The 26,307-nt window shown below is 46.6% G+C and overlaps 2 protein-coding genes across 6 annotated transcripts in view; one reads left to right on the top strand and one right to left on the bottom strand.

The window, feature by feature from the left end:
* The window catches only part of FHDC1 (FH2 domain containing 1), a 39,904-nt gene extending 16,637 nt beyond the window's left edge, over positions 1 to 23,267 (bottom strand). The window contains exons 1-5 of one of the 5 annotated variants that reach the window (XM_027117217.1): positions 21,832 to 23,005; positions 18,003 to 18,294; positions 16,699 to 17,322; positions 6,183 to 6,244; positions 5,412 to 5,514 (exon numbers count right to left, since the gene is read on the bottom strand). In XM_027117217.1, the coding sequence (XP_026973018.1) occupies positions 5,412 to 5,514; positions 6,183 to 6,244; positions 16,699 to 17,244 (711 nt within the window). In that variant the 5' untranslated portion in view covers positions 17,245 to 17,322; positions 18,003 to 18,294; positions 21,832 to 23,005. Of the gene's footprint in view, positions 1 to 5,411; positions 5,515 to 6,182; positions 6,245 to 11,112; positions 11,763 to 16,698; positions 17,323 to 18,002; positions 18,295 to 21,831; positions 23,006 to 23,176 lie in introns of those variants that run through there. The other 4 variants (XM_027117216.1, XM_027117219.1, XM_027117215.1 and 1 more) reach the window with 4 other exon arrangements.
* LOC113626065 (translation initiation factor IF-2-like) lies at positions 22,967 to 25,930 on the top strand (the record flags this gene model as incomplete). Its single annotated transcript, XM_027117121.1, has 3 exons — positions 22,967 to 23,038; positions 23,108 to 23,812; positions 25,883 to 25,930. Coding segments are annotated over exons 1-3 (825 nt in total), but the record flags the coding sequence as incomplete, so codon positions are not given.
* Positions 25,931 to 26,307: the final 377 nt, after the last annotated feature.

The following is a 26,307-nucleotide window of genomic DNA, read 5'->3' as shown; positions in this document are numbered from 1 at the left end:
CATAAACAATCCCACATGAACCAGAAAGCTGGAGCCACCGGAATCCTCAGAGAGGTTACTAAAGGGAAAGGATCAGTTCCAAGGATGAAAACGTTCTGTAAGTTATAATCTGGAAGGGAGACCACTGTTTGGAAGAAGAAAGAAGAAACTGGATAGTCACTATAGCAGAGCCTTTGAGTCATAAAGGAAAAAAATCTTATTATTTTGAGTATTTTGCATATAAGATACTTAGACTGGGGGAGGGTGTCTAACACAGATCTTCTTTCTGAGGTCAAGTCCTCCTTCACATCTAGTAGCTTTATAGGAAGGGATCACTGGATGTTGAGGTGAGTACACACTGGCTCTCCAGCAGGAAGATAAAGAGGAAAACGGCTTAAACAATTGAAAGATCAGTGCCAAGATTTCCCCCTGTGAAAAAAAATCGGGTAACATAAAGAGTGTGTACAGTGGATCCCACTTCTGTAAATTAAGAAAAGAAGTGTCTACTATGCCCCAACCCTCCACGCACACACTACAAACACAGGAACAAGACAAACCAGACGTCTACGCTAGGTGAGGCAATCACCACAGTCATTATCATTTTCATCTGCTGCTCATTTTTATTTCCTAAAATGTCCACAGTAAGCATGTACTACTCCTGTAAAAAGTTATACTAAAAGTTATTAAACACACAAATATTCCTTCAACTGTAGTAAAGAAAAAAACAAAAAGAGTTCCAACGTAGGAATATAGCCAAACAGCTAAGCAAGTAGGGATGCAGGCAAAGAGAAAGTTCTCAAACTGCATCAGAGAGCAAGGTATGCCTTCTCCTCAGAGAATACAGGACCAACCCAAAAAACACAACTCTGTCTACTGTAATGGAGAGTCTTCCAACAACAGCACTTTGTGGTCAGGAGCACCTTAAGACTGCTAGAGTTTGTAGTAAGCTATAAAAGAAAAGAATCTGAATATAAATAAATAAATACACACACACTACACTTCAATTTAAAAAAAAGACTTCTAGAGTAAAGCTGATAGCCTGTCTTTGAAGCTAACTGTTCCCAGTAAGCACTTACCACTTTGCTATGTTTTATAAAGCTTTCTCTCTTCCACCCCCTGGATTATGTTAGGTGCCCATAAAAATAACCTAATTTTTAAACCTCTTGAAAAATAGGAAATAGGGCTTCCCTAGTGGCGCAGTGGTTGAGAGTCTGCCTGCCGATGCAGGGGACACGGGTTCGTGCCCCGGTCTGGGAGGATCCCACGTGCCACGGAGCGGCTGGGCCCGTGAGCCATGGCCGCTGAGCCTGCGCGTCCGGAGCCTGTGCTCCGCAACAGGAGAGGCCACAGCAGTGAGAGGCCTGTGTACCGCAAAAAAAAAAAAAAAAAAGGAAATAACAGTTCAAAAACACAGAGGAGGGGTATTTGCAAAGATGCGCAAACTGAAATATCTGCATCAAAATGTAACAGTGCAGATGCACACCCCAGACACCCTGGTATTAAGTCTGGACCTTAAGACTACATTTTTCCCCACAGTGGGCAGAAAATAGCCATTTATAGAATTGCATTATTTCCCCTACCTTTAGTGCCCCAAATTGAATTTTCCATTTTCAACCTTAATAAATTTAAGGGCAGATGGAACTTCTGCATTAGCTAAACCCAAACTAGTGCCTAGTTTCTGAACTGGGAAAGCCACAGGATGAATTCTGGTCCCTCCTGAGCTACAGTCTAATGATTCACCATATATGGGCAGGGGCAAAGCGGGGCTGTGCCTTTATGTAAGACCACATATGTAGCACGGGCAAAACTTCTGAGAATCACAGCACGGTTTCCTGTCTGAAGCACAAGAACAGGTCATGCTAAGTACACTTGGTAGATATTTTCTATTAAACATGTGCTGAACTGTAAATGAACAATGATTCATCGCCTCCACTTACATAATGAGTGAAAAATGCTTATGGAGTTCAAGAGAATGCTGATACTAAAGATAGTATTTGATTGAAATGCCACGTATACAGTTCTTAATTCCATTTCAAAATGAGATTTATGTTCATTAAGAGGGATTACTGTGCCTTCACAGAGAGGAAGGTAAAAAAGAGGGTGGACAGACCCTAGAATTATTCTGCATTCTCATCATCGTCAAAAAGCATTTAGCAAACGTGGTTAGGCATCATTTTCTTGGCTGTGCCTGGTTTCTGCCCTAACAGCAAACAGCGCGCTCCTTGAGACTCACGCATTCCGAAGGGCAGGCCTCCTTCATCCCCTCTCATTCCACTCACATGGCCTTGAAACAGCAGGGTTTCCGACCAGCAGACCCACCCAACAGAAGACACTGGGGCTTCATCCTCCCAGGAACAGAGAGTAAACGAACAAGGTAAGAATGAGGGGATAAAAATATCAGGGGAGGCGACTCAACTTGCTGCCACAGACAGCAGTTCCACCTCCAGCCCTGCATCCCTGATGCTGACTGTGGCGGTAGGGTACCAGCGCCAACAGAGAGAAGGGCTCCTTCTCAAGCCGCCTCTCAGGGCCCAGACAGGGAGCATGCTTTTATTTCCGAGTCTACCTTCTCCCTCTGCGAGTTTTAATCATGAATTTGAGGCAAGACAAAAAACGTGCCAGATAAAAGTTTTGCAGTGAAGGGCAGAGAACGTCTGAAAACAAATTAACCTGGGGTTAGCCTGGCAGCTGGGCCGTTTCCGTTCATCAGTTCAGTGTGCTGACAAGTTGACATATTATGAGTGACACTCACACCAGTACTTCGTGAGAGCGGAGGTGACGCAAGGCCGGCCTGAAGTGAGGTGGGGTTTGGGAAACCTTTGCCCTTCCTTCCTCAGAGGGCGGTGGTGGAGTGCGGCCCAAGGAACTGCTCTGGGATCAGACAAACCAGGTCAAACCCACCGCCCTCGACAGCCCATTAGTCACGTGGCACTAGACAAGCTCTATCTAACCTGTGTGGGCCCCAGTTTTCTCATCTGTTAAATGACGAATAGCTTACAATGTCACTGTGAGGATTAAATGAAACACGCACACACACACGCGCACACACGCACACGCACACATACACACACACCCCATGGGTGTGATTTATTGACCTTCTGTGTGCCAGGCACTGGGCTGAGCACTCGATTGCCTCTGGCCCCGTCCGGGGCCTGGAACATGGGGCACTCGATCAACGTGTCGCCCATCCTCGTGCTAAGAATGAGCACAAGACGTTACCCCACAGACCTAGCAACGCACAGTGACGCACAGCGATGCGTTTATTAGCATTTTTCTGCCACATTCCTAACCCTCTCTCAGTTGGCCGTGCCTCCTCCTTGGCCTCTTCTCCATCCTCTGCCCTCTACCCAGGACTGCAGAGTAGGTCCTGCGTCCGAGTGGGGCTGGGCCGCCCAGCACTGCCAGTCTGTCCCTGCAGTGGCAGCGGTCAGGAGGTGGCTCCCTCCGCGGGTCTGGGGAGGGCGCCAAGCAGCCCTGAGGACTGTCAGGGCGCACCTGCTGAAGGAAGCTCCCAGGGGAGCCGAGGGTGTGCTGAGCCGGTAATGTAAACAAGCAGCAGTGTGACAGCTAGTCAGATACTCAGACCCCGGTCGCTCCCGTGACCCTGCAGGGGGAGGGGGAGGGCCTAGCCCAGCGGCTGGGAAGGCAGTGCAGGACCCCGGGCGTCTGGTCTCCGGGCTCAGCTAATCATCTGGGGGTGAGAGAGTGCCTCGGAGTCTCAGGGCAGCGCTGGGGTGGGTTTTAGTCATCACTCTCTTAACAGCCTCTTTCCTCTGAATTATATCCCACAGACAACGCAAGAAACAGGGTTCTTTAAAACATGTGAGGTTCGACAGCTAAGCTGCTTCTTTGAAAGATCGCTTCGTCTTCCACAGGCTTTGCATTTTTAAATTTTTTTAATTTAAGTTTTTAATCGCCTCTGATTGTTAAATTAGGAAGGCAGGTATTAAGGAAACCGCATTTAACCTTCTGCCTCTTCATGGTATGAAGCTGGCAGCCTCCCTCATGCCTAACTCCCACTTAGTTGGAAATTTAGAGCTCCGTTAGGACTAGGTATCAGAGCAGTCCTAAGGAGGAAGCATGAAAAATGCCCAAGCGGGGAGAAGATTTCCAGAGCAACTAAATCTTTTTGAAAACTCAATTCATTAAACACTATCCATCCTAATAAAAGGTCTTGAGTACACCCGAAACCAACACAATACTGTAAATCAACTACACTTCAATTTACAAAATACATTTTGGAATGCCCATTCTTCACATAAAAGATTAAGGAGTGTTCAGTCTACAGGATCCAGGGTAAATTTTGATCTAATGTACATTTCCCTCAACTCTTTAAGACGCTTTACTAACATTAACAAATGCCATTAATTAATCTTGGCTTTGGTAAATTATAATTGATTTGCGAACAGAAAACCCGAGGTGGAGAGAGCAGCTCAGAATACATAAATAGCCAGTTACCCCCGAAGACCCTCGGTTTGGCACTGTGAGTTTATCACTGATGGAAAAGAAAAAGCACAAATACATTTCTCTTGTTGTTATTAATGGCACTAAAGTCATGTTCCATAAATTATGTCTAGGAAGTGGAGAGAGATCGGGGAGGGAGGAGCCAGCAATATGTGTAAAAGGATAACTTACACTTTCTACTGTATAAGGCTCTGTATTATTTAAATGTGTACAAGCAAATGTATTCGTGTAACTTCTTACTGAAACTTTTAAAGGGTCACTTCTTCAGAAATAGACAATATCACAATTTTGGAAGGTTTTACAAAACTGTTTTTCTTTTTTATCCTATCAAGCCCCTAATCATTCATAAATTCAGTTAATTCACTCCAAAAAAAATCAATACTTTATTTATATTGTGGTACTATATTGCTATCATAGCAATCCCCACCTTTTAATCCATTATATAGACAGCATTTATTAACAATTTACCTATCTCTCCAGTTTTTAGAGCATCTTTATTCAAAAGTGTTTTTTTTTTCTTTTTTTTTTAAAAAAAAGTATATGTATTATGAAACAACCCCAGGTACACCCTAGGCAAAGATCATCCTTAGATGACAGAAAAGGGAACTAACATTTACTGAGCTCCCATGTGCCACGTACCATGTTAGATGCATAACTAGGGCTTAATCATCAACAGTCCAGTGAGGTAAGCATCATTATCCTCATTTTACAGGTGAGGAAACTAAAATTCACAGGACTTATGAAAACTTGCCCAACTTTCTCAATTACGGGACCAGTGCCAATTTAAGCCTAGGTTCTCCAACTTGCTAACCCATCCTCTTTCTACTGGGTAACTTTTAATTGTTAGGTGAGAAAACTCCGGCTCTGGGTAGGAGAGTGCCCTTCCCATGTGAGTTCTGACATTCCTAAAAATATTAAGCTTTTATTATCACTCCTAACATTTAAAACTCACACCCCAAATTCCTTACCTCCTCTGACTCTGGCAAAAGCTTAAGAAATTCACGTAATGTCTCTGATCCATAATGCTCACTCTTTCCTTGATGAATATCTTCCACAATGGACAGAGGAGACCTTGAAAAGACAATGATCAGATTCCCTTTCACATTGGCTGCAGTGCCAAAGAAACACAAGCCAGGGGACATGAAAACAAACCCCCTCCACCCTCCCTTCCATTCCACCTCCTTCCCAGTCTGATGGGTGGTTTTGTGTCAGCGATCCTAAGAGCCCCACTGCCAGGGAAAGCAGGGATCCTGATACACCAGAGGCCCCTTTCCCCAGAAAACCATCCTCGGGCATCCCAGAGAGGGCGAAGGTAGCAACAACCACTGGGAGTCTTCTCTGGGAGAAGAAGAGCAGTTCTGTGGGACTCCTGGAGCCAGAGCCCTCTCCTTTCCACTTGAGGACACATGAATTTAACAGTGTTTGACTCACCCATCCATCCTCCACTCATGGAGCCACACCTCAGGTGAATTTATAAATTCCCTGACATGTCAGGCATGGACAGATGCCCCAAGGTAATTCTGCCTGGACTCCAAGCCACCTGATTATGTTTTTATGGAGGAAAACAGCGGAAAGCGACACACACTTGGGGCCTCCTCAAGCCACGTGTCTAAAAACAATTTGAAAGTATGAGGGATGGCTTTCCCTCGTTAGAATCTGCGTTTTGGCTCACACCCACAGACTCTGATGCTGACGAGCAGGGATGTGACTAAAGTTTCAAATGTGTGCAAACATCTTACTTCTTAAACTGCTTTAGAAATATCCCAATGTTCATGCTCCGTTTTGCATCCAGGATAGTAATCTGGAAAAAAACAAAGACACGTAAGATCATTAAAGTATGAATAAGAAGAGTTGGAGGAAAGAAGAGAATTAAAACCTATCAAACTACAACACCAATTTCAATGTATAAGAGAGTAATTCCCAATATGTAAATCTGGTGATTAACTGATGCACCTAATATAGTTTTATGAATATCAAAATACTATTATCTCACCAAATTTACTTTCTGCAATATGTATTTCCTTAATGGTAATAATTACATATATCTGGGCTTCCCTGGTGGCGCAGTGGTTGAGAATCTGCCTGTTAATGCAGGAGACACGGGTTCGAGCCCTGGCCTGGGAAGATTCCACGTGCCGCGGAGCAACTAGGCCCGTGAGCCACAACTACTGAGCCTGCGCGTCTGGAGCCTGTGCTCCGCCACAAGAGAGGCCGCGATAGTGAGGGGCCCGTGCACCGCGATGAAGAGTGGCCCCAGCTTGCCGCCACTAGAGAAAGCCCTCGTCCAGAGACGACGACCCAACACAGCAAAAAATTAATTAATTAATTAAAAAAATAATAATTACATTATATCTTTTGGGGTTTTTTTTGGCAGCACCATGTGGCTTGCAGGATCTTAGTTCCCTGACCAGGGATCGAATCTGGGCCTACATCAGTGAAAACGCTGAGTCTTAACCACTGGCCCACAGGGAATTCCCATATAGATCTATTTTAATATTGTATAATTTAAAATAAATTATATTAACATTTTCTAAATTTTGCAATTTCCTCTTAGAATAGTAGAGCCCACATTTAAAAGCCCTAATTTGGAAATAGATGTCTTAGCATAGCAAGAATCATATGAAATTTGAACTCTGAAGCTATTGCAGAGTGAGTCCCAACCCTGAATCAGGGATGTAAAAGGACCAACACTGTTATTTTCAGAAACATAATAAAATTCTTAATATTTTTCTAAAGGAAAATTTTATTTTCATTGGGAAAGAATATGTATGTCCAGCAGCCCTTTTAGGAGGAGGTAAGAAAGCGTCCTACACTTTATTTACTCAGAATTTAAAAAGAAAAACTTTTGTGCTGTATTTTACCAAGTCTAAGATGCGTTGTTTTTGTTTTTTGGCATATGAATATCTCTGGAATCAGGATATGTCTTATAATATATGGATCATCTTTGATTTAATAAAATATGGTGGCCATTCTAATGGACCATCCAAACCCAGATTTTGGCTGCAATAGATTTAAGCTGTTCAGAATTACAGTAGTCTCCCCTTACCCACAGTTTCAGTCACCCTAGGTCAACAGAAATCTGAAAATATTAAATGCAAAATTCCAGAAATAAACAATTCGTAAGTTTTAAACTGTGTGCTGTTCTGAGCAGAGTAATGAAATCTGAAATCTCACGTCTCGCGACGTGAATCATCCCTTTGTCCAGCGTATCCTGCCCGTTAGTCACTTAGTAGCCACCTTGGTTATGGGGTTATTGTCACGGTACCACAGTGCTTGTTCTCAAGTGACCCTTATTTTACGCAGTAATGACCCCAAAGTGCAGGAGTAGTGATGATGGCAACTTAGATATGCCAAAAAGAGGCTGTAGAGAGCTTCCTTTAAGGGAAAAGGTGAAAGTTCTCAATAAGGAAAGAAAAAAACTTGTATGCCAAGGTTGCTAAGATCTACGGTAAGAACTAATCTTCCATCCATGAAATTGTGAAGAAGGAAAAAGAAATTCTTGCTAGTTTTGCTGTTGCACCTTGAACTGCAGAAGTTAGAGCCACAGTGCGAGATGAGTGCTTCGTTACAATGGACAAGGCATTAAATTTGTACAAGATATTTTGAGAGAGAGACCACATTCACGTAACTTTTATTATAGTACGTTGTTATTGATGAAATAAAAATTCGCATTCTAAGGCAAATCAAGGAAAATGTAAACATAAAAATTTTTCTCTGCCCTTTGGCCTCCTCTTTCCCCTCTACAGGCATTGCGTATCTGCCTTATGCATCGACCAAACCTCTCCATCAGCAGAAATACCTGCTCAACCATAAAGAGCAACATTCTCCTGGCATCAACAAGATAACTCCTTAGGAGATAACCTTCCTTCTTAATCTTGTAAGGGGCCACCATGACCTATGACCCACTATTCGCTTTGTACGGGTAGATCTGGACTGTGTAAACTGTCAATAATACGTCATTTAATGCACAGTCCTCTGTCTCAAAAATTTATACAACTGTGCTTTGACCTCTAATGGGCAGAACAGTTCTCAGAGCTTTCTGAGAGGCTCTCCCGGGTTATAATCCTCAATTTGGCTCAAATAAAATGTTCTGTCTTTCTTAGATCAGCTGATCCATTTTTGTTCGCTGACATTATTGTTGGTCTATTTTGTTATTCCTTATTGTTGTTAATCTCTTATGGTGCCTAACTGATAAATTAAACTTTATCATAGTTGCATATGTGTAGAAAAAACACAGTACAGATCTTCCTCGACTTATGTCCAGATAAACCCACCATAAATTGAAAATACTGAAAAATGCATTTAATACACCTAATCTACCGAACATCACAGCTTAGCCCAGCCTACTTTAAACGTGTTCAGAACCTTTACATTAGCCTACAGTTAGGCAAAATCATCTAACACAAAGCCTATTTTATAATGAAGTGTGGAACATCTCATGTAATTAATGGGATACTGTACTGAAAGTGGAAAACAGAATGTCTGTCAGTGTATCGATTGTTTGCCCTTGTGATCGCATGGCTGATGGGAGCTGCTGCACCACCATTGCCCCAGCATCACAAGAGGGGCTGTACCGCAAATGGCTAGTGGGGAAAGATCAAAACTCAAAATTCCAAGAACGGCTTCTACTGTATGCCTATTGCTCTCACACCATCATAAAGGAGAAAAATCTTAAGTTGAACCATCATGGGACCATCTGTGTATATAGGGTTTGGTACTATCCACGGTTTCAGGCATCCTCTGGGGGTCCTGGAACGTATCCCCCGCAGATAAGGGAGAACTACTGTAATAATTTGGAAGGGTTTTATCAGACTAAAATTTAGACAGAATCTTTTTTCAGGGGGTGGGTATTGTTAAATACAGAAGCCATTTCTTTGGAAGTAAATATCCAGGATACATGGAAGAAAGATAACCTTAAAAGTCCGCAATTTTCCCCATTTGTTTTTTGGAAAAGGGAGATGAGCGAAATAGGAATTTGTTATAAGGCTCTTTCTTTCCAAAAGTATGTGATACACTATGAACAAAAAAGAATCAGGTTTCAGATTAAATTCCTGATCGCCGGGCCTGCTTCTAAGTTTATAAGAGGCAACAAGTCTGTTAACCAAAGTTAATGGGACTTCCTGGCTAGAAGGTTAAAGTTTTACAAGAGTGTGGTTGCCTTCTTTTGAAGACTAATCTTAAACAATCACATTATTTACTGTCCTAGGGGTTTATTTCATGTTAACACAATCACCTGCCAGCCATAAACTAAACTCCCAAGCTAAAAGGACAGGCTCCTTGTTGGAATCCTACCCACGGATTACAGTTCAAGTTCAGTGTAAAGGGAGGGGAGAGGAGAGGGGAAAGAAAGGGTGAGAATAAAACCTGTCAAACTTAACATCCTTTAAGAGGAAAGCTTTTACCAAAGAGAGGAATCTAAATTTAAGACAGAAACTATGTGCTTATTATAATTCACAAATTACAAACTAGGAGCATGTGCATTGACCTGGCTATATATATACATATATCCGAAGAGCTTTCTCTGCACTCACTCCTTTTTTTTTTTTTTGCGATACGCGGGCCCCTCACTGTTGTGGCCTCTCCCATTGCGGAGCACAGGCTCCGGACGCGCAGGCTCAGCGGCCACGGCTCACAGGCCCAGCCGCTTCGTGGCACGTGGGATCTTCCCGGACCGGGGCACGAACCCGTGTCCCCTGCATCGGCAGGCGGACTCTCAACCACTGCGCCACCAGGGAAGCCCTGCACTCACTTCTATCCAGAATGGGGGAAAAACTTTTTATATTTTTTCATTAAATTACCACCTCCTGCTACATTTAACCATTGACAGCAGCACCCTCTCCGCCTCCACACCCAAGCCCCACCCTCATCCTCTTCACCCCTCAACCCTCTGGGACTCTATCCTCAGCCTAGATCCATAGCTATTATTGCTGGAAAAGTGGTGGAGAAATTACTATTATTGTTCCTATTTGACAGATAAGGAAACTGAGCCTCAGAGATGTCATTTTATACCTTCCCCAAAGCAATACTGAACTGAAATGCCCCAGGGTCTCTCTGGTTCCTGTTCACTCTAGTTCCTGTGACTTTCAATATTGCTGCAGATATAGGAGAACAGAGAAGTAGGGAAGGTTCCCCACCAGCCCAGTATACACATTGGGATGCTTCTCTGGGAATGGGGGCAGACCTGCAGAGAGCCATCCACGGGGCCTGGCCAAGGCCCCTGGTGACCCCAGAGTTGTATCTGTGGGACGAAGGCCAGGACTCACGTTCTCACCAGCTGAGACGGCCGCCGGGAGTGGAGCTCAGGCAGGGAGCGGAGCTCAGGCCGCGGGGAGCACAGGGGGCCACGCCTGGGGCAGCAGCTGTGTCACCAGCGAGGAAACTGGTCACTAATTTAAGGGAATCCAGCAATACTCCTAAGGGAAAACCTGGGCTGGCCATCGCTGAGCAGCGTAAGGGGGAAAACAAAGCCCAGCGCCTCCTCCAAACCACAGGAAAATGAGACAGTTGATAAGGGCAGGGACAGTGCCCTTCTCTCCGGGCATCCTCAGCTCTGCCCAGTGCACGGGCCGTCTCCTCTCAGAGGGCATCACACTCAGCCCTCTAAAGCGGTGTTATTACACAGTCCTTTAAAGAGGGTTATCACTACATGTGTAAATTAGCTTATCTTACTTCCCAAAGGCTGGCCGGCAGTTCAGACGCCCAAGCGTGTGCAGCTAGAGGTGCTTTTGAGTCACTCCCAGGAGCGCACTCCTCGCGGACTGCATAGGTGGAGACAAACAACCCTGGGAACAGGGGTGAACTGACCTGGCCCCTCCCTCCCCACCAGTTCAATTCATCCGTACCTACTCTTCTGGACACCGCAGGCCTGCTGAGGCAGGTGTACTCAGCACGTACAGAGCTCGTGGCCTGTCCCATTAAAGGCCCACCCAAGAGTTACGCCATCCCTGGTGAACAGGGGAGCAAAGACGTCAGGAGATGTGCTCAGCTCATCCACGGCAAAGACGTCCCACCCGCTCTCGTAACAGTCTCCCCACAGGCTGCCAGCCGTTCAGGTGAGAGGTTGGGGCTGTTCAGATCCCTCTGAGGCACTGAAACAGCAGTGCTGCGTGCTCAGGGAAGCACGTGAATGGCTATACCCCCAGCCCCACCTGTTCAAACCTCCATATAAGCTCTCCTCCTTTTCTTCTTCTGCAATTCTTGCACTCTCATCCATCCACCACAAAATCTGCCTCCCATATTCGTTAAAGGAAGAAGGAACTTTTCTTTTTTAGTTGTGGTAAAATACACATAACAGTTACCATCTTAACAGTTTTTAAGTGTACAGTTCAGTGGCAATAGGTACATTCACACTGTTGTGGAATCATCACCACCATCCGCCTCCAGAACCCTTCATCTTGCAAAACTGAAACGCTGTCCCCATTAAACACTAACTCCCCACCTCCCCTCCCCACCCCCTGGCAGCCACCATTCTACTTTCTGTCTCGGTAAATCGGACTACTCTGGGTACTTCATATAAGTGAAATCATACAGTATTTGTCCTTTGGTGACTGGTTTATTTCATTTAGTGTCATGTCCTTAAGGTGGAAGAAGAAATTCTTAAATCACTTTAGCTTCAGTTTGTCAAAGGAGGCTTCCTTACCTACTTAAGTAACACTAAATAGTAGTTATTTCAATCCTCTGTCAGATCTGAAAAGCAATATTTAAAAAATCTTCCTGTATCCACTAATATAGACTTAGCTTTTGGGTTCTGATGGTTTTTCATTCTTTTTAAATTTTTGGTTGGCTTTCCTTGGGTAATGTCCCTCCCCCAGCTCTGAGGAAAAAAATGATAGTCCAGTTGAAGCTTTTTTTTCCCTTTCAAATACTCTACCTACTTCTATAGTTCTCAACTGAGCATGTCTCAGAATTCTAGAACATTCTGGGACCGTAACAAAAGTTGACAAAGAATGACTGATACCTGAATTACTGTGTGGGAGAATAACATTACTTTTCACAAACTTAGAAAAACCAATCTTCCTTCCTTCCTCTCTCTTTCCTGTCCTCTCTTTTTCTAATAAGCAATTTTTATTATTTCTTATGTGGGATAATTAACTAACACTAATTGTAATATTACCACAGATACCATAGTGAATGACCTCAAGTGTTTCAATGTTTGCATTTTCTTTTTCATTTTTAAATTTCAGTTTTATGGAGGTATAATTGACAAATAAAACTGTAAGATATTCAAGGTGCACATCACGGTGATTTGATATATGTTTACACTATATACTTGTATACATTCCCTCCATCACCTCACATATTTACTTATTTATTGGTGAGAACAATTAAGTTCTACTCTTTTAGCAAATTTCAATTACAGAATACAGTGTTATCAACTATAGTCACCAGGTTTCACATTACGTCCTTAGACCCTATTCATATTATTGTGTTTTCTCTGTGAACCCCTATTTTGACTTATCATACTGATACCTTATAAGATAGCCTCTTTGCTCCCTTGGTTCAGTTCTGTCAGTTCAGTTTACTTTCTTTGGAGGATACCAAATGGCTAGGGCTGTCCTTGCCTTGAGAGCATTTCAGATTCTGTAGGGAGACAAGGGTAGCCCCAAGTAACCAGTTCTGAGGGGCTGAAGAGCAGTGCTAACAGATGGATGGGGGCTTCTCAAATGTGAGATCACCAAACTCGGAAAAGAAGGTGGAATTTGAGTTGAACCTCTTTATTATTATCCCCAGTAATACCCTTTGTTATTTCTAATTACTAAAGTTTATTATTGTAACATCTGTAGCTTCTTCAAGTTAATTTTTGTCTAGCAAAGAGACAAAACCACTTCCCCCTTTACTACATGTTCTAACTTACTATTTCAGATGTTGTTCTACCTAAATTCAGCCATTCCCAAACCCAGCTCTTCCCTGTCTCCCAGTAACTTCTTCCTTCGTAGCATAACGGAACTTATTTGTAGTGCTTTACGGGTCCTTTAAAGCCGGAGCCAACCTCATAATGGCAGGCCATTTCTGTAGGAGGTTATTACATTTCAAGGGAACATAATCTGATCCGTGGCATGTCTGAGGCTTCAGAATTATGAGCTGTGTGGCAGCAGATGGGAAGGCCACGTTTCCAGGCTCAGGATGGGTCCCTCGGCCAAACACGCTATGTGTATGTATTCTCCAGTCCACACAGTTTCAACCCTGGACTCTACTTTGTACAGAGTGAATTGGAAGATTTATTACTGGTCCATGTTAGACTATCATTCTGCTGCACTGTAACTTCTTTAAAGAAAATCTAATGAGGGAAGAAAACAGCATGTACTATAGTCTTTTACCAAAAAAAAAAAAAGTATATATAATACTTCAAGCCATGTTGGAGATAGCATGAAAAATGGAAACTAATTCTGGGTAACCCTCTGTGATGTGACAATATTATCTAATCTTCCCTTAAATCCATCCACCTACACTACTTATCCTACCTGAGTACTGAGAAGTTGAAGAGTTAGATTATCTTATGATACACAGTCATGGCAGTTTAATTTTTCTTTCTAGACTGCTATCTCGCAGATTAGAACCTACATGTGTTAAAGATATCTGCACACCCACCATTCATAGCAGCATTATTCACAAAAGCCAAAAGGTGGAAGCAACCCAAGTGTCCATCAACAAATGACTGGATAAACAAGATGTGGTATATACATACAATGGAATATTATTCAGCCTTAAAATTCTGGTACATGCTACAACATGCATGAACCTTTAGGACATTATGCTGAGTAAAACAGTCCAGTCACAAGAAGACAAATACTGGGACTTCCCTGATGGTCTAGTGGTTAAGACTCCGCTCTTCCAATGCAGGGGGTGTGGGTTCGATCCCTGGTTAGGGAGCTAAGATTCCACATGCCACGTGGCCAAAAAAAAAAAACAACTCTTCTGAAACTCTTAAATGGTTCCTTTAAAGAAAAAAAAAAAGACAGATACTGTGTGAGGTACCTAGAGTACTCAGGTTCATAGAGACAGAAAGTAGAAGGGTGGCTCCCAGGGGCTGGGGGGAGGGGGGGAATGGGGAACAGCGTTTCAGTTTGCGAGATGCAGAGGATTCTGTGGATGGATAGTGATGGCAGCCTTCCAACAACGTGGATGTTTCTGTGCCACTGAACTGTACGCTTACAAATTGTTAAGAGGGTGAATGTTATGTTACATATATTTTCCCACCGTTTAAAAAATAATTGTTCAGTTTCAGGTTTTTTCTTTTTTTAAAGTTAAAGAAAAACAAACAAAAAGAGTAAAGAAATGTACCTAGGGTGGAGAGAGGCAAAAAGAAAGATTCTTTTTACCTGAATTTTAGATCTGGCCTAAGAAATGGACTTCTCTGCTTCTGCCATAGGTGGGAAAAGATGCCACACACCCTGCCACTTCCTTCCATCAGTGGGTCTTAACCCCTCTTGAAGTCACTAACATAAAGCAGCAAGTTCCACACAGCCCCCTGAACTATCACCGGCCAAATAAACGTCCCCAGTTTATAAAGGACACTGCCCATTCTAACCTGGTCAGCTGCCTCCCCAGGAGCGTGATCAAGCCAGACCCCCTTCTGTGTGTGACAGGGGCTTTCCTGAGACATGAGCTCCGTCTCCACGCACCCATCCACTCTTTCCTTTAAAATGCTTCAAGGCCAGTAAGTAGAGCTAGGAAACACTGGTGAGCATGACCTACTGCCCAGCAAGGAGCCTCTGCTGGAAGCTGGGGCAGAGGCCAGTGTACTAAGGAAATGACTTCTTGCTCCTTCTGATACTGAAAGGATGCACTGAGAAATCAAAGGCCTTTGCATAAAGGAAAGAGCAGGGAAGGCCAGGTTCGGCACAGGAGGGCACTGAGGATGTCCTGAAGACTTCCTCACAAATCATCTCACAGCTTACGCCTAATTCTAGTCCTAGGATTCTCCACATTTTATAATAAATAGACTCTTGGCTATTTCAACGGGGGACCATCCCGCCAGCTTCAAGGGCCCCCAAGTGAATTCCTGAGCCAGACAGAGAAAAGAGGTCAATACTGTCAGCTCAAGAATTCAATAATGCAGAGAGCTGCTACTTCATTCCAGAGCCCTGCCTGCCCACGCTCTTATCTAGTCAGCTCTATCTTTGACCTATTTTCTCTGCTCCTTTACAACAGATTAAAAAATGATGCATTTCTGTTGCCACCCCCTTTTTTTTGTGGTGGGGGGGACAGCTTTCTTTTCTTTTAACCCCGGTTTCCTAATTATTTCTTCTAGCAAATAGAGGTTTCTTAATTTACTTTCATGTTTCTAACCAGAGAGTACTTAGAAATGTAATTTTTTACTCAGTTTCTATGATGTTCGGTGACCTGTAGCTCTGAAGCCAGGCTTTCACTTACCTTCTTATAACTTGCTAGCTTTATTTTATTTTTTTTAAAGATTTTTTCGATGTGGACCATTTTTAAAGTCTTTATTGAGTTTGTTACAATATTGCTTCTGTTCTTTTTTTGTTTTGGCTTTTTGGCCACAAGGCACGTGGGATCTTAGCTCCCCGACCAGGGATCGAACCCGCACCCCCTGCGTTGGAAGGCGAAGTCTTAACCACTGGACCTCTAGGGAAGTCCTAACTTGCTAGCTTTATATTTTCCTCAAAGTAACACAGTTCCTGTTCACTGGAAATGTGCTTTGCAGAAAGTCTATCTGAAAATAGCTTTATGCTTTGGCTCTCTGGAATCTGTTACACAATGGCCAACACTTAATTCAGAGATCCGAAGAACGAAGGCCACCTCACAACACTTGTGGAACGAAAGCTGGAGGGAAAAATAAAGATAAAAGTCTAAGGATGTACACTATTTAATGATGTTATTAAATAAAAGGCACTTTGTCTCAGAAACCTCCAGTTAATCTCAGGTAACTGAGTTCAGGAGCTCAGGTTTTTGTTTCAATGGCGACTCATAATACTGGCCTTCAGCAGAATTGCTCCACCAGCGGAAACCAGGCAGATGTGCTGGAGGCAAGGTGCTGCCGGGAGGCCAGGAGCGAGGCCTCCAGATAGCATGTTCCCCGCATGAGGTCACCATCCTCTGGGATGTCTGCCAGGATATGGCTCGCATGCCTCTCACACTTTTTTGCTACTCAGCTCAAGCTCATCATTTCCAAAGCACGTTCACTTGCATTATCTTATTTCTCAGTGATTCTAGCAGGTTTTGAAATGTACACACGTCCCCAAACACAAAACAGTGCAGTGTGGGGAGAACCATCCCTCCGTGGACCATTCTTACCTCTTCTCTGCCCTCCCTGAAGGACGAATTTAAAGGCCCTCCTCGCCCAGAAGGGGAAGACTTGGTGGTATTTTCTTGCTGCCCAAACAGCTCCTCGACGCTCTTTGTATCAATCTGGTAGTGACACTGCTCCCTGGCTGCCAAGGTCCAGATGTTGGTTTTGCCACGAACTTGCTCCTCTGGAATGGTTTTCCAAAAAAAGCTCCTTATCCGCTTTTTCTTACCGAGGTGGCTGTAGCCGTTCAGGTGAGAGGTTGGGGGTAGTCCTGGGGGGGGAGGGGGGACCGGAGGCCCCCCAGGCAGTGGAGGGGGAGGGGGAGGGGGAGGAAACCCTTTCCCTGAGTATGGGCATGGTGGAGGTGGAGGGGGTAGAGGAGGAGGTGGTGGTGGCGGCGTTTGCCCAATCATGAATCCAGCTGTCGTGGCAATATTCCCATTTCCTTTATCACTGACCAAGGAGACACAATTCATAACGTGCATAGTACTGTTGCCTTCTAAGGAGATAATTTCTTGACCTTGGGGAAGCAGACAAGCAGACACCGACATCAAATTTGTGTCATACTTTTCCGCCCGCTAGTCTGCCGCCAGAGCAAAGGCAACTGCGTTGTGTGTCATCTTCCAAACCTGCAAAGATAAAACAACTTTAAAACCAGTGCAGGAAAACATTGCTATACTAGCGACTCCCTTCCGAGGCCAGTGCCAGTCCTCCCAGAGTAGTTGGATATTAAAATCAATGAGGGGCCACACATCCAAAAGAGAACTAAAAGGGACTAATACTTTTCTAAATGGGGACCAAATTTTACTACCTGGAAATGCTGCCAAAGCAGCGGCAATAAATCCAACCTGGAAACCTTCCATTCATCAATAAAGCACATATTTACCAAGAACCCGCAATAGGTTCAGCAAGTGCTGCTCACTTTCTGAACAAGCTACTTGTTCATTAACTGGCTCGTTTTCTTTGGGCAGTGGATCCCCAACCCCTGGGGAAATTACCCAAATGGCTGCAGCCCTAGTGACTCTGTCTTTTTCCAGTACGGACATGTCCCCTACCCATTAGTGGGTCAAAGGGCATCCTCCACCTTGCACATAATAGGCAGGGCATTCGGGGATGATAAAATAATTGCCAAACTCCTTCCCCTGGAGTCAGTGCCATCGTCTTCTCCCTACACTTGGTGATGCTGCTCCCTCGCAAATAGAGAAAAGAACGCCGGACACGAAGATAAAAGGTTCCGGCTCTAAGTCAAGCTTTCCTGCTTACAATTTTAGAAAAGCCATTTGGCCTCACTAGATTTGGAGTTTCTCACTTGTCAAATCAGGAGGTTGGCACTGACCTCCACCGTCACTTCTGATGCGATCGTTTTGGGTTCTGGTTAAGCTCTCTGGAGCTTAACTCTCTGGAAACCACCAGAACTTCTCAGTGCCTCTTCTGCTTCTTCTGTGACGCTACCAGCAGAGGAGACACACACACACAAGGGGATGCTGCCCGAATCACTCCTGCCACACGGCTACCCCTTATCCACTCGGTCACTGACTTATCTTGGTGGCTTGTGTTTTTATTGACCTTTAAATATTCGTTTTTGTTCATTTGTTGTGGACCTGAAGTGAAAACAGGGGTCAAAATAACTACAGGTCTTCAGATGTGAGGACAGGTAAGTGGAGATGTAGAACACGGGGCCCCGTGTAGGCTTGTGGAATGAGCACCCCAACTATTCGGGTGTGTGAAAAGGGGGCTGTTTCATCTAGGTCATAACGGGTCATGTGGAGGGGCTTCTTAGACTGGACTTCTGAAAGGAATTAGCCTTCTACAGCATTATTGTTCAAAGCTCATAGTTACACATCTTCAACACACAATGCAGAATTCTACAGGAGTAAATGGTCTGATATCACTAATTCAAATATTATTAAATCTTTTACACAGAATCATACACAAAAGGCAGGACTGCCTTGGGAGTAAGAGGGGAGACTCCAAGAACAGACTGCTTTTCCTCAGATCCCAGTTCTGCTACTTCTTTAGGTGTGCAACCTGGGGTGAGGTAGTTTATCTAACCTATGTTTCAGCATCCTCCTCTATCCTATAAGCATATACCATTCCATTGGTTTGTATGAGAATAAATGAGCTCATATGTGTACACCCTTACCAGGATGGTACATAGTTAGCCATTATTAACAACTGGTGTCACAGGTACATACGATTTCTCTTTATTTTCACAGGCACTACATTTGCTTTAAAATATGTATTGGGTTTATAGGTAAAACGCTAGGTTACCCTTGGCTACTAGAATCATACCTTTAATATTTCCATTCTCTGCTTTCTAAGTTACTAGGTTTGTGAGCTCGGTCCCTTTTCAATACTCAGTGGTAGTATATTGTTATCTCTACATTACAAGAACACATGTTTTTATGAAACATTTAAATATTTAAGTTCTGGAAATTACGTATGGGTAGAAAATAGCATTTCCAACTATTTACTGGATAATTTTTTTTTTTAGCATTTTAACCGCTTTTAAGTGTACATCAGTGGCATTAAGTACATTCGCAGTGCTGTGCAGTGTTATCATGGGATAATGTTTTAGAAAGTAAAACTGAAAATATTTCTCCAAGTCAACTTACAGCTCACTTGAGATGCAACTAGCTTTTAAAAGGAGTTTTCATAATTATCATTAGGGGCACAACTAGGCTGCTTTCATAGTTGGCATCCCTAAAGCACATGACTCACTGTCAATTACAGTTTATAGTTAGATCTGAACTCTTCTTTTCTCAAGACTGTACAGGTAATCTTGGCAGTTTATCCTTACATATTTTAAAATACTTCTGTACATGAAATATCTCATGTATTGAAGAATTGCTAATCCTCCAATTCACCTCCAGTTCCAGATATGCTGACTTGTTTATAGACTGTCTCTGTTAAGAACGGTGATAAGCTAAAAAAGTCTCCAACCTAGAGAGCAATAACTCATTCAGTGCTGCATTAGTATATGCACAGCTGTGCCATTAAACCTCACAGAGCAAATGTAGAGATACTAAGAAAGAGTGAAAGAGACTATGCCCTCGGAGGTCGTGCAACACCATCTTCTAATACCAAAGCCCCAAAGCATGTGAGTCCTTTTGAGTATAGTCTGTTTTGCAGAGGAAGTACCAGATTAAAGCTTGTCAAAGTGAAAAGTGACACACGTTAGCTATGCATCAGCAGGATTCTAACCACTGTCACGTCTTAAGAAAGAATGTTATTTTAGAAAGTTAAAGGAACAAAAGAAAATTTACAACATTGTTCCTGGTATGTTGTCTGGCTAATTTTTTCCCAGGGTAACATACAAGGATCCTAGGCCCCCAACAGCTTCTAATGAATGAGCTCTCCAGCAATGATTAGCTAAGATGCTAATGCTTTTACTACAAGCCTCAATAGGGCTTTGATAGGGTTTCCCCCTTGGGCCAGGATTTCCAATGTCAAAGAGATGGCAGGAAAAAGAGAGTGCAGACACACATTCTAACCCTTTCCACAGTCTCACGAGATATTAAAACAGAGGATACACAAAGAATATTCGATTTACTATGGTACTGTCCGCAGTAAAGATGCAAACGCATACTCTCCCAATATGCTAGGAGAACATAGGTGATGCAGCAGCCCCAAAGACGGCTGTTTCACACAGCGGGCAGCCGCCGGCAAGGACAATGGAATTAGCCTTAGGCTGTATCTGGAAAATGTCAAGTGTCCCATCAATCTCCCCAGGGCAAACAGAGACAGGCTTGTATTTAACATCTCACCTACAGGTTGGGGACCTCAGCAGCAGCAGGGGGGATGGCTGCTAAGGTTGACAAATGACCAGCCCTGAGTAAACTGTACAGCTGTCACAGTAAGTCTCTGAAGATGAGAACTTCTCTTTGAGCCCCCTGGGTGCTAATCATGACCCACTGGGGTAAGTCCCCGTGAAGGCCCCTCCTGGGGAGGCTACTAGCTCAGCTGAGCATCTCCCAACTGTGTGGATTTTTAATAAGGGGATGTTGTGGCCATGTACCTAGCTTTTAGCTGATCAGCAAGCAAAAAGTCTTAGAATGAGAAGAATAAGGGTCGTCAAAGAAGCCCTGGGGCCCCTCCTAAACTCTCTTGCCTAAATAGCCAGGATTACTTTGCTCGTGGTGTCAGAAACATCGTTGAAGCTCTATTCTCTTCAAGGGAGTGGGTGGGAGGGAAGAAAAGAGTAAGTATGCTTAATTTCACAGTGTATTTAGGAGGAAAACACGTTTCTGAAAGCCCGTTTAGGGCTCAGAGCTCTCCTGAAAAACGGTTGCTCAGCCGGTCAGCAATAATCAGAAGTAAACGCCACACCAGAAAAACCTTTTCCCCTTGATTCCTGACATGTGTCACAGATGAGGTGGGATCAGGAAAGGCTGGCCCACACCCTTCTGATGACAAACGGGGGCAGAGCAAGCCGGGTGTGGAGGAGAGGCAGAGGAACACACGGCCCTATTTTATTGGGGGGAGAAGAGAGGGTGGGGAAGGGACAGGCCATTTTTAAATATGGAGTTTTTGCTCTCCACCAACTCACTGGGAACAGGCTCCTCCCCAACCACCTATCTTTCAAAATCTTTCTGGATTATTGAACACAGCACGTCAACCCCACAGTCAAACCAGAGCTGGCAACATCCAGCTCTTCACCTTGGCACTCTCGCCAGCAGTGGAAGGACCCAAGATGTTTCCAGTCCGCGCGTTTAATCTGCCGCCGCACAACATAAACAATCCACAGATGCCCCCCAGCGCAACACCCTGGGAGCAGAGGAAAAAACGCCTGTTTCTGAATGTGCATTTTCAGCTTCTCTCAATGTCCCCAAACAAAGCAAACGGGTGCCAAAGGATGCTCTAGAGAGGAAAGGAAGCGCTCGCGACTCATTCCAGGAAGACAACTGTGGGTCAGGAGACGAGAGGGGGGTCACAGACGGCCGAACAGCAGGCGCAGTTTCTGTGCAAACAGCTGTTTGAAAAAGGACTCCTGGGTCCTGAAGAAACTCGGCGTGGGGGACACCGGGGGCCCGATTTCTTTCGCAGAGTCTGGACGCCCTAGGTCTCTGAAGTGGCGGGTGGTCCACCGCGTCCTTCCGCCCCCAACCCTCGGCCCGCGTCCCGCCCCAGCCACTCACCAAAGCGCCACAGGCTCGGCCGCACGAAAGGCTCGGAGGGCGCCGCGTCCGTCCGAGTCCCCGGGGAGTCCGCGGGCCGCCAGCCCCAGCGCGTCCTTATCTGGGCGGCTGCGGAAGGAGTGAAAGAGCGGGCGCCGGTGCGCGGCCCAGACAGACGCCCACACGCGCCGCGTAGGCTCTGCGGCGGGGCCGAGGCGCGCGCCGCGGAGGGGCCGCCGCCCGCCGCGCGAGGACACGCGGGTCCACTGGGCGGACGCCGGGGCACGGCGGAACCCTCTACCTCCCGCGGGCACCGAGCGCGCGCGCGTCCTCAGGCAGAAGCTTAGTGGAGCGGCAGCCGCACTAGCTCGCCCCTCCCGGAGCCCCGCAGGGATCGCCGGCCCCGCCCCTCGCCTCGAGGGCCCCCGCCTCCCCCGCGGATCCCCGACGCCCCGCCCCCTTCACGGGGGCCGCCGAACCTGGCTCCTCCGAGCGGAGTGGGGGGCTCACTAGGGAAGGTGTCAGTGTGCTTGAAGCGAAAGGGGGATCTCCCAGTTTGCGGGCTCCGCCCCCTCCTCGAACCTCCGCGGCGACACCTCCCCACGTCTGGGGTCCGGGTCCCGAGCGCAGGGGGGAGAGAGCCTCACGGCCGCAGTGCGGAGCAGCCAAAAGGAGCGGGGAAGAGCCGGCGAGAAAAACACAGAGGGGAGACTCCTGGTGTTTGGTCGGAGGATTAAACCGAGAGCCCGGTGTCCCCGAGCTGGGGCACTAAAGAGGCTGGAGGTGACCCGCCAGCCCACCCACTTCCTCCCTAAACTTCCACAAGCGCAGGGCTCAACTTCTAAGCTGAACTTCGCACGGGCAGAGCGAACGTGCCAGAGCGAGTACCGCCTTGTCCTCGGTCCGTATCACCCGGACGCGGTCGTGGCCAGCCCCGCACCACAGTCAGGAGGGGCAAGTCGTGGCTTCCCTGCTGGGCAGGGACCCGGCGCGGGCGCCCCCAGTTGCTCGCTCTTGGACGGGCGGGGATCAAGTGGGAGCTCAGTTTAGCCAAAAGTCCTGGCAGCTAAAGCTAAATCAGCCGGCCCAAGTTTAACCCGGAGGCGGCCCGGGACCTAGCTGGTCCAGACGCGCGCGTCTTCCCCTCAAAGGACGGATGGCTGTCCTCTGCGGCCCAGGGAGTGCAGCCGTCAAAGTCGGGGGAGCTCAAACCTCCCCAGCCTTCCCGGTGAGGCTTGAAGGCAGCCGAGATTCAGTGCCTCGGTCCTGACGGATCCCCGCCCCCGGCCCTCCGGAGCCGAGGAGGCTCGGTCCCCGGGTGCCCCTGAGCAGCGATCGCTCTGCCTGGGCCGTGCGACTCACTCACCCGCGGCCGGCGCTCCCAGCGCGCGCTCCTCTCTCCCCGCCGCCCGCGGTCTCCCAGCGCCGTCGCCTCCTCCTGGGTCACTGCAGTCAGGGCTGCTCGGGGCCGCGAGGGGGCAGGGCGGCGCGGGGCGGGGCGCGGCCGCTGCCTCAGGTAACAATGCTGCAGACCAGGCTGCTCCCAGCGCCAGCTGCAAAGGGCAGCACGCCCTTTCCAGCTCAGCCCTTCCTCCCTCCCACCCTTGAGCGCCAACATCGGCGCTGCGGCGCTCACCTTCACCTGCGCGGGGCCTCGGAGGCCTGGGAGCCGCCACCCGGCAGGCAGCTGCCAGCACCTGAAGGCTGGAGCGGGGCGGCCACCGAGGACAGTAGGGGCGGCGGCGGGGGACAGAGATGTACGGACTGTGAAGAAGAGCTAGGTGTCCTCGTGGAACCAGCCAGGGGAGGCGGCAAGCTGGCTCTGAACTGGCAAGTGGCTCCACAAAGGAGCCTCTGCAGCAGCCTCCCCGACACCCTCTCCTGCGCACACGCGCGCGCACACACATGTGCGCACACGCACACTCATTCACGCTCAGCTCAAACCCCGCGCGCACACAGGCCACCCTCTGCCCAACACACTCGTTTTTCCTTGGAGCAGGAGGCAGCATCTGGGTGAACTGTCCCAGCCCGCGTGGCCGAGTCCCAGCCGGGCCGGAGCTTCCCAAAGGTCAGCTTCTCCCTGGGACCTGCCATCCTGCAAGTTTGTTACTTTTCTTTTCTTTCTTTCTTTCCTTCTTTCTTTCTTTCTTTTTCTTTTTTTTTTAATCTCCTCAATGATGATGGTAACAGAAACCTTTCAGTTATATATCAAAGAAAAAGTCCACTCCAGGACTGATCACATGAACAGATGCTGTCTGGGAAAGGCTCCTCACAGGAGGAAACCAGGGAATGGTTTTATCGCATCTTTTTTCAAAGTGACTTATGATGTCAGGCAGTGAGAACCGAGTAATCAAAGAAAACCTATCCCCGGAGAACCGACTGATCTGAAATCAGCTGCAGGGGTGGGGAGGCGCCCTCTGCGGGGATGAAGTCATTGCTGCCTTTGGCTCTGTGCTCCCAGTTAACAGACCAGGGCTTATCCAGCCTCTGGAGCCTGATGACTTCCGCCTCTCCACGCTGGTCCACAGCCCCTGAACTCACAGGACAGAATTCTCAACCTCCACAGGAATAGAAAAAGAGGAGCTATTAGGGTAAAAACTGAAAACAAACAAACAAGCAAAAAGCAAAATTCTGCCCACCAACAGCCCGTTTTTTAGCCATGGACCGGGCTGACGCTAACCGTCAAGAGAAGGAGATCCGACTAAGACCACAGAAAATCTCAAGGAGTGGGAAGTGTAATAAAAGAGAAAGCCCCATGCTCGGGGACTTAATATTAACCCCAAAGGAATACTGACTGCACAGGCAAAAGTTAAATTACAGAATATCAAAGTGAGGGGCTAACGGCATCCTCTCCTTTTCTTTTATGTCAGTCTTGCCAGATGAGGAGTCGAGCCACTGCACACTTCCTGCTTGTCAAGCCCCCCTCCAACCTGGGCTTCCCTACAATGTACTGAGTGTGCATTCTAAAATCAGTCACTTTTTTGAAGGGTCAAGTCCAGTGACCCGTCCTCAGCCCCTCAGTCCTTTGATGTCCTGCAGCATCCTGGCCTACAGGCCTTCTCTCTGCCTCTTCTGCCTCCTCTGCTGACCCTTCTTGTCCTTTGAGGACGGTAACCAGGTTCTTCCAACTCTTTATTTCCCATTATCCCATGGGTACTGCCTTCTGACTTCAACCTGAAGGCGCCCAGATTTTGTGGGGCCTGAAGCTTGTGTAACTCATGAGGGAGCTTTTAAAAGAAAAACAATAAAAACTTATATACCAACACAACAGCAGCTATGCCCTTTTGGAAGTGTCTGGGGAAAGTTAGAGGCACGAAAACTTGAGCTCCGAGGTAAACCCACTTCTGATTTCACCTCTATGTCAGGGATTCTTGAATCCATATTGTCCCTGTAATGATTCAAGTCCAAATTCATGGTCCAAAAGTCAACTCCTCTGTCTCTCAAAACTACTACTCTTCCGGCCTGCACCCCTTACTTAAAGATCTGACTTTTAAAATTCGAAATCCCAGCGTTCCCTTGGGTTCTTTTCCTCTTTTACATTTTTTATATCCAAGTATTTGCCAAATTTGTTGCTCTTTCCCCAGTAAGATCTCTTCCATCTGTACTTTACATACACTGCCACTACACGTGCCCTGATTAGAGGAAAGGGGAACTGATGTTCATTTGCTGTTGGCTGTGTGTCAGGCCTCACACCTGAGTCTCACAACCATCCTAGAAACCCTACCTTCTGTGTTGTCTGGCTTCGACAAGTGAAATCGGACTGGTGCATCCACTGCCTCAGCCATCTTTCTGCCTCTCCCCTCTTCTGCCTACTCTGCTGTCAGGTCAGTGTTTTTAAAAGTCTGATTTCGGGCTTCCCTGGGGGTGCAGTGGTTAAGGATCCGCCTGCCAATGCAGGGGACACGAGTTCGAGCCCTGGTCCGGGAAGATCCCACATGCCTCGGAGCAACTAAGCCCGTGTGCCACAACTACTGAGCCTGCGTGCCACAACTACTAAAGCTCACACGCCTGGAGCCCGTGCTCCGCAACAAGAGAAGCCACTGCAGTGAGAAGCCCACACAGCACAACGAAGAGTAGCCCCCGCTCGCCGAAACTAGAGAAAGCCCGCACGCAGCAACGAAGACCCAAAGCTGCCAAAAATAAATAAAATGAATTTAAAGAAAAAAGTCTGATTTCATCACACTACGCACCTGTTCAAACCTTCTGTAGAATACGTAGGTGCCTACGCGGAAGGTTGCCTCTAGCAGCATGCCTCCATCTCCACGATGTGAAGCGCCCCATTTCACTCTGTTTGTAGATGTTTTTTGTGTGTTTTTTTGCGGTACGCGGGCCTCTCACTGTTGTGGCCTCTCCCGTTGCGGAGCACAGGCTCCGGACGCCCAGGCTCAGCGGCCACGGCTCACGGGCCTATCCGCCCCGCGGCATGTGGGATCCTCCCGGACCGGGCACGAACCCGCGTCCCCTGCATCGGCAAGCGGACTCCCAACCACTGCGCCA

The sequence above is a fragment of the Aethalodelphis obliquidens genome, unplaced genomic scaffold (genome assembly GCF_003676395.1).
Source record: "Aethalodelphis obliquidens isolate GAN/ISIS:26980383/991018 unplaced genomic scaffold, ASM367639v1 scaffold17, whole genome shotgun sequence".
NCBI lineage: Eukaryota > Metazoa > Chordata > Mammalia > Artiodactyla > Delphinidae > Aethalodelphis > Aethalodelphis obliquidens.
The sequence above is the reverse complement of the archived record's forward strand: the minus strand, read 5'-3'. Positions and strand labels throughout refer to the sequence as shown.